Here is a 15,619-nt window from a genome sequence, read left to right as displayed (position 1 = left end):
GTGGAGTGATTTTAAAATATGAAATTGTGGCTCTAACTGTTTAGTGCACGTTTTAGTTTAAGAAAACATCAGATGTTGTCCAAGGCTAACTACAGTTGAAGGTTTTGCCTTTTGTTAAGTAAAATCTTCTTAAGTCTTATGAAACTTGCTGTCTGAAAACACGTCCGGTACATACGTGTCTCCAACAGTGGTTATGTGTGTTTTTTTTGCTGTTTTTAGGTCTGGGTGTTCCTCTTTATCTTTCCAACAGGAAGGGTGATTACAATCCAAACAGAACATGTAAACATGCTGAACTTGTGCACCAGTTAGCCAATCCTATCAAGCACATCCCCACTCCTCACTGGGCAGTTGGAGGATATGTAGTCATCATTGAACTTGACACCGGTAATATTTGATACCCAAAAAAAAAACATTGTGACAACACACCAACGTGAACTATTTCTATTTTTGCATTGGGAATATAGAAATGGAGGCGCTTCTTTTGGGTTTGTTTCATCTGGTGTTCACAGCCGTGGTGTTCAGTCGACCCATGCTTTGCTGCTTCTCTCAGGTCATCATGTGATGTTTGAAATTAATTAGAAAAGTGAAAAGCAGCCAAACACGACCAAACAACTTCCAGACTGGAAGCCAGACAGGGGAGCACCTGTTGTAATTTGATAGTGTTTGCCTGTCCAGATGATGATGGGTGTAATATGAGACGGGGAAACTTGGACTCTCTGCTCCCTCTTGCCTGTGTAAACTACTCGTCCAGCTACTGGTAATCTTTCAGGTTCATGGTCAGACCTCGAGACCATGCTAAGGAAATTCTTCAGAGAACCGTTCATTCATGTCAACCTTTAGTAGTTTTCCCTTCAAGTTCACATTCACGTGGCAACCTAGTCAAAATAAGGGATGTTGCATTAAACAACACAGAAGATTAGATCCAAATCCAGAGTTTAGTAAATCTTTCACAGGACTGTTGATTCTTCTAAGTTTAATTCCAGACCAGAGTCTGAATCAGAATCTGGAGTTTTAAATCTATTACTCTATTAACTGAAGAGGATTATGATTGACCAAATGTTCCATTTCACCAGTAACTTAAAAAATTTTAATATCTCATGGTTGATCTGAATGTCTGCCCACTTCTAACCTGATCTCTTTAACTAGTTGTACCGTAAGAGGAACTTTGACATTTAAGATCACATTCCCTAAAAATAGATGGCTTGTTAAGTGCCTTCAAGCTGCACAGCGTGTGCAGATGAACAGAGAAGCACAAGTGAATGGCAAAGACTTTCTCCTCCCTAACAACAAAAAATAGTCATTACTTCTTAAATGTTCTCCAGCAATAGAGAACTTATTTGTCTTGCTTTAAATACCTGTCTCAGAGATGTCTGCCCTGACTCTGATACACTGGAGGTGCACTGAAATGTAAATGGTGCTCAAAGCAGTAAAAAAAAAAAAAAAAAAAAATTAAATAAATAAAATACATTAAAAAGCTCCAGCTTGATTTGAAATGGAAGGAATACTCCCTCAGAAACATGCTCTGTGGATTTTTCGGGGCAGCTTATTTGTGAGGTGCAGTGGATATTACATGTTCACTTTTCTCAAAATTTGAACAGACGATTATGGACCTGAAATGAAGAATCCTAATGACTTTGGTGATCCCCTTTGGTGACTTTTGTGCCATCATGAGGTCATCACTTTAAATTGGTGACCACACCTGCAAAACTAATGGTGTTCCCATTAACCCTCAGCTGTGCATTGTGTTTAGTGCTAATTAACAAATTTCAGCATGCCATCACACTAAACTAAGATGGTTATCAAGGCAAACATTATCCCTGCTTAACACCACCATGTTAGGATTGTCATTGTGAGCATGACAGCATGCTGATGTTAGCATGTGGTCCAAGCACCACTGTGCAGCCTCACAGAGCTGTTAGCATGACGGGAACCAGAGAACAAAATATTCTCTTAACTTCTGTCTGTCTGTGAGGCTCAACAGAATTAGACCTCTCTAATCTTTGCTGGTAATGCTGGTAAAAGCTACTAATGTCAGGTGCAAGGATCACATGTCTAATTTTGGTATTTTTTACATTTTTCAAATCAGCACCATGGGATAGGCGTCCACTGCACATGGACTGAGAATCCCTTTAAAAAATATACCAAATATGAAAACTTTACATTTCCCCAAACAGTAACAGGAGCACTTTTGTCACTTGTTGTATTTCTGCCCTGCTGTCCGCCCATCTACTCACCCACCTAACATGTGCACTACGACTTGTGCAGCTATCAAGGTGTTATATAATACCGTTTGACTCCCCTCACACACATACCCGTCTCTTTGTCTACATGCTGTGCCTGTCAGTGAGTCCTGTGTGCACACATGGACAACTTAAAATAGACTCGGGCACATATGACTTCTCCGTTACGTCTATGTGGGTCCACTGTGGGCACAGCCGGTTCTGGTTACACTTGAGGCAAGGAGAGCTTAATATTGCTCAGACCAAGTTCAGGGCTCCACACTTTCCTACTGCAGTGGTCCAGCGGCTGACCACCCTTTACCAGTCCTCAGGGAGCGTTTCACTGGAAGAGCGTCAACATGCCTAAAGTCATAGTGCCAGGTGAGTAAGGGCAGAATGACTCTTGGTTTGGACACGCACTCTCACCTGTAGAGGGTTAGGACAGCATTTTCAAAGGGTTATTTTACACTGACTTTAAATAGGAACTTAGGGAAGCCTTCACCAAACGTGTTTTCACTTTTACTTTTGTGGTGCTTTTCCGAGGAATGCCCGTGAAAAAAAGTCAAAACAAAGCAAAACAATTCATTTTCTGTCAAATTACCACCCCCATGTCTGTTAATTGAGATGTGTGGAAAGAATGAAAGTGAGACCCCCCCCAAACTTTTGAAAATAATGCTTTGAATGTACATTACAGGGGTTGCACCCCTTACTGCTTGGAATAACAACTGTTGAGGTAATAACTCCTCACCTGTTTGCCATTCTAATGGACGGTACTGAGAGCTTTAGTGACAGGTTTATTGGGGTTAAAATGTATATAATTCCAATAGAAGGCCATACTAAGCAATATAGAGTCATCACAAAGTGTCATCTTTTTTCTCAAAATTGAACACTTTTAAATAAAAATGCTGTTCACCTAAATCTTACCTTTGTGATCTGTGCTTGCACCAAATACCTGACTGATTTGAATTTTCCTGTATCGGTTAAATCAGCAGATTCCAACATCAAATGCCTTTCTTAAGCTTTTAAATTCACATCGTAAACAACGTGGCAGTGCAGAACCTAGTGAGCGACTGAGTATCAGCTGTGAAAATTTCAAGAGTGGTGTGAGAGCAGATCAAGTCATGCAGCAGCCTTTGCTCAATTTGTACTTGCTCTATCATTACTACTGTTCTAAATGCTGTTGTAATGGTTGCTAATTATAGGCCTACCTCCCCCCACGCACTGGCTAACTGGCAAGTATGAAGCTGTATTATGCCATCAAGAGTTTTTTCAAAGGGTGAAAAATAGAAATGCAAGGGTCTGAACAGCTGCTGTCTGAAGAACTTGATGTCACATCTAATATGGTGAAGTGGTTTTAATGGTTTAGCAGGTATTGGTAGAGAACTTGAATGACATTGTTTACACTAGTTGTGATACTCTGATGTGAAAGTGCAGAGAGTTCACACCCGTGCTGTCACGAGGCAGGCAGGTTTTTGATCTGTCGGAGCAGGTGTGGCAAGCTGACAACAAATGTGTTAATGATCCAACCGATCAAATTCAGACGAGTCAGCCCTCCCCAAATCACAAAAAAAGAGACAAAGATTTACATTTAGCCATGCAGATAGTTTTGGATTTATTTACAGAGGTTTTGAGATACAATGACGGTGAATGCAATTTAATTTGTGCCGCACTGTTCAACAGTTTCCTCTGAAAAACTCAACAATGACAATTAACATGTCGTGGATGCTCCACGAAAATCCACAGACCTGATCATTTTAATTAACCGGATTTCCTGCTGGGGCACTGCTCCAAAACTGAGCCTTTGGACAGTTTTTTGTGTAGCCCCCTTCTTTCCTTGGAATCGCTGCTTTGAGATGTAACCACGCCTGTTTTGTTTCCCTCTAACCTGGACTGTCACACCCTGACTGGGATTTTTTGCTTACTCAGGAGCGGAACAAAGTAAGTATGGAGCTGAGAAACTACCAACAGAATTAGGAGAAGATGTGAAGCACAGCAAATGCATGGTTTACTGGATGGATACGAGACAGTCACATCAACAAATGCTTTTTTTCCCATGCATCTGAATGCAGCTTAGTAAGGGAACATAGTTGAAATGGATGCTATTTATTAATGTATTGCTCACATTCAGTATTCTGGTTCATGATCATGTATTTGTGCTGAACTGAAAGTGAACATTTACATTAATAGACGACTTTTCCGGGGAGGCTCACAGACTCTTCCACCATGGGAATGCTTATCAATTAGAAGAGCTGTACACAAACAAGACTTCACTGACCTTCAGACTTGTTTGAACCAAAGGAATGCCAGGGCGACGCGAGGAAATGCATCTTCACGTGCATGGAGATGTTTAAAAATGGTTGTACAATTGTACAATCACATCACCTGAGTATCCTCCATGTTTGATTTTAAACTTCTAAATCATTTCTGCTCATGTCATGAAGATGCAATCGCCAATTCTTTGTCCAGCTGCTTTGCCCAAACTCTAGTTCAGGAGCAACTGTGATTTTAACAGTCATGTGTCCGCGCCATTGTTCATTCTCATACTGTATGTTCCCTTAATCCCACTTATCCATTTACAACATACCATAAAGTGTATGCACTGGTCCAGTGTCTCATTTCAATGCTGATATCCTCAGCATCTACTATTGTATGTATTCCTAATATACACATATTCCAAATTGTTTGGAATTGATAAATATTATTGTGCAGGAACAGTCTCTGTTCCAAAACTGTCACAACTATGGCAGTTATATGATACATTTCTTATGCTTATACTGCAAAACACAATAAAGATTTGTATGCCATCTTGATGTATAACACCTTTCTAACCAATGCTTTTCTAACATTCTCTTTTTGGATTTTGTTCCCGGTGGTGCAACCAATCAGGTCAAGAGAGTAAGTATAGAGGGTGAGAAGTAGAAGCCACAATCACCTTAGTCATATGTGAGATTGTTGTCTTAGAGATGAAAGCCTTGGCTCTTGGCTAGTAAGTGCATGTAGCAAGTATAGTTTGAGCTACAGAGTAGTTATCTCTGTAGTAGGCATCATGGAATCCCCTCATGATGTGTACTGTCGTTGTTTTTTATGAAACGCCTGTTGAAGTAGGCTACTGTTGTTCATAGCTTGGTTCATAACTCCAGTCAGTTTGGACCTTGACCCTATTTTCCTGTCATTTTTTCAACATATGGAAAAATTCTGATCAAAATCATTTCACTTATGTGAAAAGTGAAACAAAGAAAGATGACAAGAAAACTGGCTCTGGAGTTGAAAACATACCGTGTATTTAAAAAGGCTTTACCATCTTGTACCCATATGAGTCGAGCCGACTGTATGTGTCAGTGCTTTATCACTGTTGTTCCTCCATGCATGGGACTGGGAACTGGAGGTCAGAGTTGCAGACCTGTAGTGACTGAGTCAGTCTTTGGTCATGTGTACAATGCATGTGCTGGATTCTGTACACCTCAGGGTAGGTAACATGAGCCTTTTTATGTCATAGAAGTAGGATGTGCTCCATTCATTCATCCTAAAGTGACATCATTCAGCAGTCAGTCATGCAGCGTGGATTAGCATTGAAGAGGCTCTGTTTGTGACTGGCCTCATAGCCATAGCCTGGTTGGTTTAGTGCTGCATGATGTGATGGGAGCACAATGCATTTATGCTTTTAATGGAACATACCTTTGCTGTGCCCGACAGAGACCGATGACAAGATGAGGGCCTTTGCGGAGAAGGTCTTTGCGTCAGAGACCAAAGACGAGAACATCCGCGATGAGATCTCTATGTTTGATGTGGAAGAAGACTGTCCCATCCTCCACAACGAGATGGCCCACCATCTGCACACTGAGGATGATGTTGAGAAACGGTGAGGCTGGATTATGTATTGTCGTTTGTCGAAAATTAAGACATTTCAACAGACATTATGCCAACCACTAAAACTCACCTCTCCTTATCCACAGCAAGAGGCACCAGCGTTCCCGCAAGATAGCTGTGCCCGTGGCCGCTGCCCAGGCAACCGCCCCTGTAGTGTCACTGGAGGTGGACACGCCGACCTACCTGGAAGTACCTGACTTCCAGAGGGTGGCCATCATCGGAGACTATGCCTCTGGGGTACTGTTCAGCATTTGAATGTAAAATAATCAGTGATGGCGTCAAACCGGTTCTAGTGGACTGTAGATGTGGTGGACGACGACCATATCTCAGCTGTCAACGGGCGGGAGGCGGGGTACACCCTGGACGTCAGCCGATCGCAGGGCAACATATATACACAAACAACCATTCACACTCACGCTCACACCTAGGGGCAATTTAGAGTCACCAATCAACCTAATGAGCATGTTTTTGGTCTGTGGGAGGAAGCCGGAGTGCCCGGAGAGAACCCACACATGCACGGGAAGAACATGCAAACTTCACACAGAAAGGCTCGACCCGGGAATCGAACCGACGACCCTTTACAAGAAATTTATGTTGACTTGATTTAAAGGAATATAATATGAGGAAGTATAAGCTTAGCATAAAGTTTGGAAACCTGGGGAATCAACTAGCCTGGCTCTGTCCAAAGGTATCAAAATCTGCACCTCAAGCACCTCTGATAATTAACATGTTATATCTTGTTTGTTTAATTTGTACAAAAAACAAATTTTAAAAATGACTTTTGGTTTTGTGGGAGTATATTTGTCGGGGAACTTTTCCCGTGTTTCCAGTCTTTATGTTAAGCTAAGCTGATTGGCTGCAGTCTGAAACCTTGATTGAATGGACAGATTTGAGAGTGCTATCAATCATTTAATTCTGAAAAAAGTATTCCCCAATATGTCGATTTATTCCTTTGAAATGCAATAACACATGACTGTTTAAATCAGGTTGATTATAAAATATTAGTTATTTCACTGAATTCCAGTATGTTTTACAGTGCAGTAGCAGTAGTAGTTGAAGTTTCTACCCCTATACTGTATTAGTGCAGATCACCTAAACTAGACTGAGGTTAACGTGACATGGATGCACTTTGAATTTCACTGACTCCATGTGTCTGTGGGTCAGTGACCTCACAGCCTCCCTACCACTAACAGACGTCCATGAATGGAGCTCATCTGAGAGCATGCAGTGGTTTAGGTTTCATGACCGGGGGTCTGACATTTAGAGGGAGAGAAACACTTTGCTAGAGGTGATTGTTGTTGACTCAAAAACCTCACACTTGTTAAGATACATCTCAGGTGTACTACATAACATATTACAAGGTATCACAGGGAGCAAATGACTGCTTATGGAATGCAGTATATGAGAGGGACGATGTTTTGAACAGAAAACTGGTGATTTTAGCAGTAGAAAGCTCATTTTCAAAACATTTCACCAATCCAACCTTCACTCCTTCCGTCAGAAAATATGTTTTTACCATTAATTAAAGCTTTTGCAATAAAGCGTTTGGAGAGTTGGCGGTTTGTGTTGTTTTTCATTGAATTGTAAGGCAACTATTTTTGCATAGTTATTTTTCTACATACAGTCTGTAACATCTCTTTTATCTGCTCTTCAGGTGACCATGGATGACTTTGAGCTGTCCTGTAAGGGTCTGTACCGTGCCTTGACCATCAGGGAGAAGTACATGAAGCTGGCCTTTCAGCGCTACCCACGAACCACCTCCCAGTACCTGCGTGACATCGAGGGAGAGACCTTCAAACCTGAAGATCAGGTGCAGCCAGGTGAGGAGAAAACAACACAAGGCTCAACCTGTTGTTTAAATAGATGTACCTCTGCAACATCTCTTCTGTACCACTGGGTATCCCGGATGCTTAATTTGTGTATTACATCCATCCATCAGTCTTCACTTGTCCTCCAAAGAATGGGGAAGACCCGTTCGATACCAAGAACCTGCCAAAGAATCTGGGATACGTTGCTCGTATGAAGGATGGTCTCATCTACGTGTACAACGACGCTGCAGCTGCGGACAAACATCAGCCCAAGGACCTGCCCTGCCCGGACTACAACACCTTCATCGACGACATGAACTTCCTCATTGCTCTCATTGCACAGGGCCCAACGTGAGTCCTTTAAAAAGTGCTGATTATGTTGTTTTAAATGTTAGAATTGCAATATCTCTTATGTCACGAGTTTGTCACTTTCAGCTGACATGGTTTTTTTAAAGGACCCCCAGGATTGGCTGACTGTTAAGTCATTAATCACAAGCTCTCCTGGGGAGCCACACAGGGGCACTAAAAAGGTCCACATGAAAATAAGATAAAATAACAAGATGTAACAATCAACATGTTCCTGTTTTTTTTTTTTTAATATAACACAAGACACAAACTCTTATGAAAAACCAGTGCCGGTGCTATTTGACAGCTGCATGTGTATCACCTCACAGTGTAGCTCATGAATTAACATGCTTGTCTTCTTTTGCAGTAAGACTTACACTCACCGTCGTCTGAAGTTTCTCATGTCCAAGTTCAATGTGCATGAGATGCTGAATGAGATGGAGGAGATGAAGGAGCTAAAGATGAACCCCCACAGGGACTTCTATAACTGCAGGAAGGTAGCCGTGAACAACATTCAGCACAGACACTGCATCTAATATTGCTTTAAACCATTAAAGCTATACAAAAATAATGCTAAATCACCCTTCAACCCATGCCTTTTTCCATTGCAGTTTGGAGGGACATTACAAAATGCATGCATTATGGGCACAGTTCCCACAATGACTGAATTTTAGATGGAAAAACCACAGAAACTGTAAAATAAAGAGGAATCTTTGCTCTCTTCCTCCAATAACAAAATTTTCAATCTTTACATTGACTTTTAATGGAAGGGATGTACCGTAGATCTTAGAAATGTTCGTAAAATCAACTTGAATGATTGGATTTATATGTGAAAGAAAGGAAAGAAGGGAGGAAAAGTAATTCAAGAGTCTAGCATTTTGAAAAACATTTCCATTGTCCTCAACAATTTTTACATTTATTTCAAACATAATCTTATGTACGTCCAGTAAATAAAAAATAAAAGTGGTACATTCATACATTTGAACTTAAGACATTCCATTTCCTTTTCCGCACTCACGGCTGCTTTGAATCTTGTGTATGTCTTTACATCCCTCTTGTGACCAAGCAGAGTTATTACAACACACAAACCCAAAACCTCTGTCATTCCAGGTGGACACCCACATCCACGCTGCCGCCTGCATGAACCAGAAGCACCTGCTGCGCTTTATCAAGAAGTCTTACCGCGTGGACGCTGACCGCGTTGTGCACAACCTTAAAGGGAAAGAGGTCACTATGAAGGAGCTCTTCGAGTCCCTTCACCTGCACCCTTATGACCTCACTGTGGACTCTCTGGATGTGCACGCTGTACGTTACTCACTTGTTGGAACAGTGGTGGCCTTACATGTGAACACAGAATTTAAGAAATGCAGACCCACAAACAGAATTAGTAAAGGAAAAAGAAGAAATTACCATGTTGTTGCCGTTCTCTGATTGTGCTAGAAAACAAGTAAACATAGTATAGATTTTCTTATTGTAAGTTCACTCAGATATCAAGAAGCAGTTGAGACTTTTGGATAACGACTACTTAAAGTAAAGAGGCAACCTTTCTTTTTCAATAACTGTCATTATTGCAGCATTTGCATTTAGAATAAATCAGTCCTGTGGTCCCTCAGTCAAGTTTCCTTGATCTGAATCTGAAACAATTTCCCCTCTGGGATCAATAAAGGAATCCTGAATCTCTTCTCTTGCCTCTTTGCTGTTTCTCTGTAGGGCAGACAAACCTTCCAGCGTTTCGATAAGTTCAACGCCAAGTACAACCCTGTGGGAGCCAGTGAGCTGCGTGACCTGTACCTGAAGACAGAGAACCACATCAACGGAGAGTACTTTGCCACCATCATCAAGGTAAAGTTTTTATATGAAAAGAGTAGAAGAGAAACATCGCAGAAAAGCAGTTCTAGAAAAACAGGTTCAGTTGATACATGATGTATAGGTACATCCAATAGGAACCTCTCACACTGCTTTCTGTTGTCTATCTGCTAGATAGACTACTGATCTACCAGATAGATCATCTACTATGTGTCAAACCTTTGTCTGATTTGACCTTTGTGTAAACCAGGAAGTAGCCAGTGACCTGGAGGAGGCCAAGTACCAGTATGCTGAGCCTCGTCTGTCCATCTACGGTTGCAACGCCGTTGAGTGGAACAAACTTTCCAGCTGGTTCGTCAAGCACAGAGTCTTCTCCCCAAACCTCAAATGGATGATTCAAGTACCCAGGATCTAGTACGTTTTCACTCCATTCTTTCTTCCGTGCAGCTTGACCCAACTATGACACAGACAGAGATTTATTCATCTTATTGTGGTTCATTAGAAATAAAAATATATGATCTCTCTTTTGTTGATTTATTTTGTCCGCCTTCTATCTTAGCGACATCTTCAGAGGCAGGAACTTTGTGCCCCACTTTGGCAAGATGTTGGAGAACATATTCCTTCCTGTGTTCCAGGCCACCATTGACCCACAGTCCAACCCAGAGCTCAGCATCTTCCTCAATCATGTGAGTCAGCAGCAGACCGAAAAAGCATTCACAGGTAACAGAGACAGCTCAGACACAACAAAATGTCAAATCTGATGATGGTTACGGGACAGATGTTCTTGAATTAGGGACTGTATGAAAAGCAGTGGGGTGGGGAGGGGTGCAGAATCATATGTTATCGTATAAAAAAAAACATGGCTCTCGCATTACCAGTATTTTCTTTGGACCCTGCCATTCACTTAGAAAAAAAACTGCAATAGCTTCTAGCTTAATATCTGAAATAATATATTTCTGGCAAAGCTAATGGTGAAAATACAGCCACTGAAGAGCTTCTAAACGAATGGTCTTTACAGCCACCATTTGTGTTTATTACAGCTGTCTTTGTCTAGGAGAGGAGGACTCAGAATAACCTCCGGAGGAAAGTGGCCCTCTGTTCCCTCTGTAGTTAAACGTTTGCCTCCTGGTGTGTAGGTGACAGGTTTCGACAGTGTGGACGATGAGTCCAAACACAGCGGTCACATGTTCTCCACTAAAAGCCCCAAACCAGAGGAGTGGGACATCGTCAAGAACCCCTCCTACACCTACTACATCTACTACATGTACGCCAACATCGCTGTGCTCAACCAGCTGCGCAGGTCAGTGACTTTGTCTTTACTCTCAGTTCTGTCCTTTTTTTTTTTTTTTTTTTTTTTTTTTACATGTTTGCTGTTTTTTTCTAAGAGATTCCTGACATTTTGTGTTCATATCCATCTTACTTTCTCTTTATATTTCTTTATAGTTCATCTTCTTTTCTGTAAATACTCACTGGGAGTGCATGTTTGATGATGAGTGGACAATATGTTTCTCCAAGAGTATTTTTTTCCATAGCATATAAAGTCTGTTTATCTGTTTATCAGACAGAGGGGGATGAACACATTCATGTTCAGGCCTCACTGTGGTGAGGCTGGTGCCGTCACCCATCTGCTGGCTGCCTTCATGACTGCTGATAACATCTCTCATGGCCTTAATCTCAAGAAGGTTAGTCTCCTCTTTATGAGAAAAGATGGCAGCGCATCACTGACTGTAAATCAACAGTTTGATTCAGCATCACTCATGCATACATTCATTTAGACTTGATAGAGCACCGATTTCAAGGTGTCAGACTCGTAAAGGAACCGTAATGTTTCCAATGTCCTCAGTACCTACAACACCTACGGCCTGTTTCTCTGTGCTAAAGACGTTAGAGTCAATTAACAAAGATGTTTTTATTGACAGAATCACTTATCTGATGCACCAAAAGTGTTCGATCTTCATATTTAGTGTTTTGAAGCCATCTAATTGAAACTGGGCCATAAGAGCCCCATTCTCAAATACCTCTTTTCCACTAACATGGAACAGGTTTTGTTTTTGGTGGAAAAGGCCTGAAAGAGGTCCCTGAGGGAAGAAATACCTTCTTAGGCTGAATTTTTGACACCTGGTTAAGACACTGTAAAAATTCAGGGATGCTGTTGATCAGAGAAAGAATGGATGTTATCCTGGTCCTTAATATGTTGTACTGCTTTCTTGGCCTTAACCTCCAGGCCTTCACTGTATTGATTGTTATTGGGTTTTTACAATGATGTTTGACTTATTTCAGGTTTTCTAAAGAGTTTTTGTCAGGGATACTTGAACTACAATACAATTGAGAGTGTAATATCAAGGTCAATCTCAGATTTAAGATTCCTCCTGTGAGTAATCTTACAATTCATACATGGCTTTTTGCCCTTCAAGTAATTTGAAGAAATACCAGACTTTGATAAATAATCATAAGCTGACTGAACCTGAGTGTATTGACTGATCTATCTATTCTCCACCACCAGAGTCCTGTGCTGCAGTACCTGTACTTCCTGACCCAGATCCCCATCGCCATGTCCCCTCTCAGCAACAACAGCCTGTTCCTGGAATACGCCAAGAACCCCCTGCTGGAGTTCCACAAGAAAGGCCTTGTGGTTTCTCTGTCCACTGATGACCCCATGCAGTTCCACTACACCAAGGTCTGAGCACACGGAGACAGGGCTGTAGACCCCCTCTGTGCTGTGTATAAATAGTATTGTTTTGTGTATGCTGTATATACAGGTGACTGCATTATAGCTCTCTTTGCAGTTGTTTGTATTCATATTGAAGGCCTACAGACAAAGTCATTTACAGCACACTCAAACAAAAATGCATTAAATGTAAATAAACAGACAAACATATATGGAGCATGCAGATTCATGCAAATCTTGGCCTTTATGTCTACAGGAACCCCTGATGGAAGAGTACGCCATTGCAGCCCAGGTCTTCAAGCTCAGTACCTGTGACATGTGTGAGATCTCCAGGAGCAGTGTGCTGCAGAGCGCCATGTCTCATGAGGTAACACAGCTGAGGGAGAGCTTCAATTGTGGTGACGCTTTGTTGACTTTTTAACAAATTTAAGAAATTGATTTTTCTTTCTCTTTATGTTGGCAACAGCTTTGGAGCAAAACAATAATTGCTCTGGTGTTTCTGCAGTTAAAAGCTTCGCGTTAAATCCTCTGACAGACACACAGACTCTATCCTCACACCATACAGACTGCTCTTAAAGTGCAGAGATTACGCATCATGTTCCACACAGAGGGGATTTTATACTCGCACCATAACACGCTTGTGGTTTTCTCCTGTGTTCCAGGAGAAATGTCACTGCCTGGGTAACAACTATCTGAAGGAGGGTCCAGAGGGCAACGACATCCGTAAGACCAACGTGGCCCAGATCCGTATGGCATATCGCTTTGAGACCCTGTGCTATGAGCTCAACCTCATCAAGGAGGGCTTGAAGACTGAGTAAACTCCCTCAAATCTGACTTACACTTGGTCAAAACTCAGCTCTGTTGAGTGATGTAGAAAAGCATCTACATTTGTTTCTCACAATAACTCTTAAAAAAGAAGGAATGTTAAAGAAAAACAGACCTTTTAAACACACTCTCCTTTGGAAGAAGAAACTTTTCGATCATTGTCCTCACTGTATAACATCTGCACATCTGATCCATTCAACAGTGTGTGTATTCCATACGGAAAAACATGTGAAAGAAATAAAATGTGAAATAACAAGTGTCTTTGCATGGCTGTTGCCCCACTGATGCATTTCATTCATCGGTATTACAATGCAACATTATTTAAGGTAACTATTTCACCTTTTAACCTCTGACAGTGGTTAATATCTTTTTATCTCTTAAAAACACAGTTGTTTAACTTTTCATAAAACACTAATGAAAAACTAATCTACTTTTCCACAAGATGGCCAAAAACATTACCAGACAGAAAGCTGGCATTAAAGCCTATCTCTTTTATGTGTGGATTAATTTTAGTAGAAAGTAATATATCATGTACAATCTATGCTGTAAATAAATCCATCCTTAGGCTTTTACATGATCATGACTTTGGAAAAAGTCATTGAAGAGTAAGTTCTCTAAGTTCTGTTAGAGTTTAAACGTCTAATTCTTGTCATCTGAAGGAGAAAATTGGTCCAAACACTACAGTAACTACAGGATCATTTGAAAACATCAAGTGGGGAGATTCTAAAAAGGCCAGGAGGCAGCCGAGCATCGTGGTGTTCGGGTGGCAGGTAATTTACAAGCCACAGTGTGACTGGCAAAACATCTAATGCTTTCAGGGGCAAAGAGGCAAAGCCACAGCTGGACCCTGGCAAAGTTTCCGACATTATGTGTGAGTCAAAATTCAGAGAAAGTTTTTAGGTTTACTTTAGTTTTCTCTATTTGACAGGGTCAAGACACATGGGCTTCCCATACACACACTGAAACACATCTGTGCACATTCTGCCTGTTTATACTGATCAGCAGATCCCTTCATAGTCCACTCACAGTGTCAATGATGGAGGACAGAAACAGTCCATTTTTGTGCAAAAACATGTTCCAAAGTTTATCTGCAGTTAATACGGAGAATCAGAAGTCTGAATAAGTCAAATCGAGTGTGTATCCTCTACAGGTACACACATGATAGTGCAAGGTTCCCTCTTTGTGCTTCCTCAGACAGTGATTCTATGCTTAACTACAGTGCACAGTCACGTAATGTAAAAGTTTTGAATTTCATACTAAAAAAGACCAATTTTCATACTGGGTCTTGACTTAGCTGTGAAAAGTTTGGAAAAATGGACAACGCTAAAAGAAAAATACACATCTAATTTCTAAATATCTGGTTTTCTGTCATAGCAGATTGTAGAAAGTAAAGGTACTCCTTCTTTAACATAATGCTGTTTTAGAAATACTGTCAGCTTCACGTTTGTCAAGTACGTTGGGAGGATGATCCTGATAAACAAAACTAAAATTATGTGGTAATTTACACAGATGATGCTGTCTCAGCTCATTAGAGCCCTAACAATTTATGTTTTATTACATATAAATCCTACACAATAATATATATGTATTTAACCCCCCTCTTACCCTTCAGGCTCAGGTCCTCTCCTCTCCCATCCTGGGAGCTTGAGGGTTCTGCTGTTTTTAACTGTTCCTAGGACTGTGCTCTTCTGGACAGACCTCTGATGTTGTTCCTGGAATCTGCTGAAGCCAGTCTCTCAGTTTGTGGGTCAGTGGCCCCAGTGCTCCGATTACCACTGGTGCCCCTGTTGCCTATTCTCCCCACACCTTCTCTTTCAGCCCTTGGTGTTTTCCGAACTTCTCGTGTTCCGTCTTCTTGATGTTGATATTGCTCAGGATCGCCACGTCTATCACCACTGCCCGCTTCTGTTGTTTGTCTATCAGCAAGATGTCTGGTTGGTTAGCCACCACCATCTTGTCTTTCTGGATCTGGAGGTCCCACAGGATCTTGGCTCAGTCATTCTCCACCACCTTAGGAGGTGTCTTCCATTTTGGCCTGATATGTATGTGTTCAAAACCACTCATGGGAAAATAACTGGATA

General features: G+C 41.3%; 1 protein-coding gene across 1 annotated transcript; it reads left to right on the top strand.

Annotated features, from left to right (window-relative positions):
• Positions 1 to 2,492: 2,492 nt before the first annotated feature.
• Positions 2,493 to 13,640, top strand: ampd1 (adenosine monophosphate deaminase 1 (isoform M)). Its single transcript, XM_070968401.1, has 15 exons — positions 2,493 to 2,600; positions 5,913 to 6,078; positions 6,173 to 6,323; positions 7,741 to 7,906; positions 8,026 to 8,245; positions 8,607 to 8,736; positions 9,350 to 9,544; positions 9,950 to 10,081; positions 10,296 to 10,459; positions 10,605 to 10,731; positions 11,182 to 11,345; positions 11,607 to 11,727; positions 12,549 to 12,722; positions 12,970 to 13,080; positions 13,376 to 13,640. The coding sequence occupies exons 1-15, from the start codon at positions 2,579 to 2,581 to the stop codon at positions 13,529 to 13,531; spliced, it is 2,199 nt and encodes a 732-aa protein (XP_070824502.1). The 5' UTR covers positions 2,493 to 2,578; the 3' UTR covers positions 13,532 to 13,640.
• The last annotated feature ends 1,979 nt before the right edge of the window (positions 13,641 to 15,619 follow it).

The sequence above is a fragment of the Chaetodon trifascialis genome, chromosome 8, assembly GCF_039877785.1.
Source record: "Chaetodon trifascialis isolate fChaTrf1 chromosome 8, fChaTrf1.hap1, whole genome shotgun sequence".
Lineage (NCBI taxonomy): Eukaryota > Metazoa > Chordata > Actinopteri > Chaetodontiformes > Chaetodontidae > Chaetodon > Chaetodon trifascialis.
The sequence above is the reverse complement of the archived record's forward strand: the minus strand, read 5'-3'. Positions and strand labels throughout refer to the sequence as shown.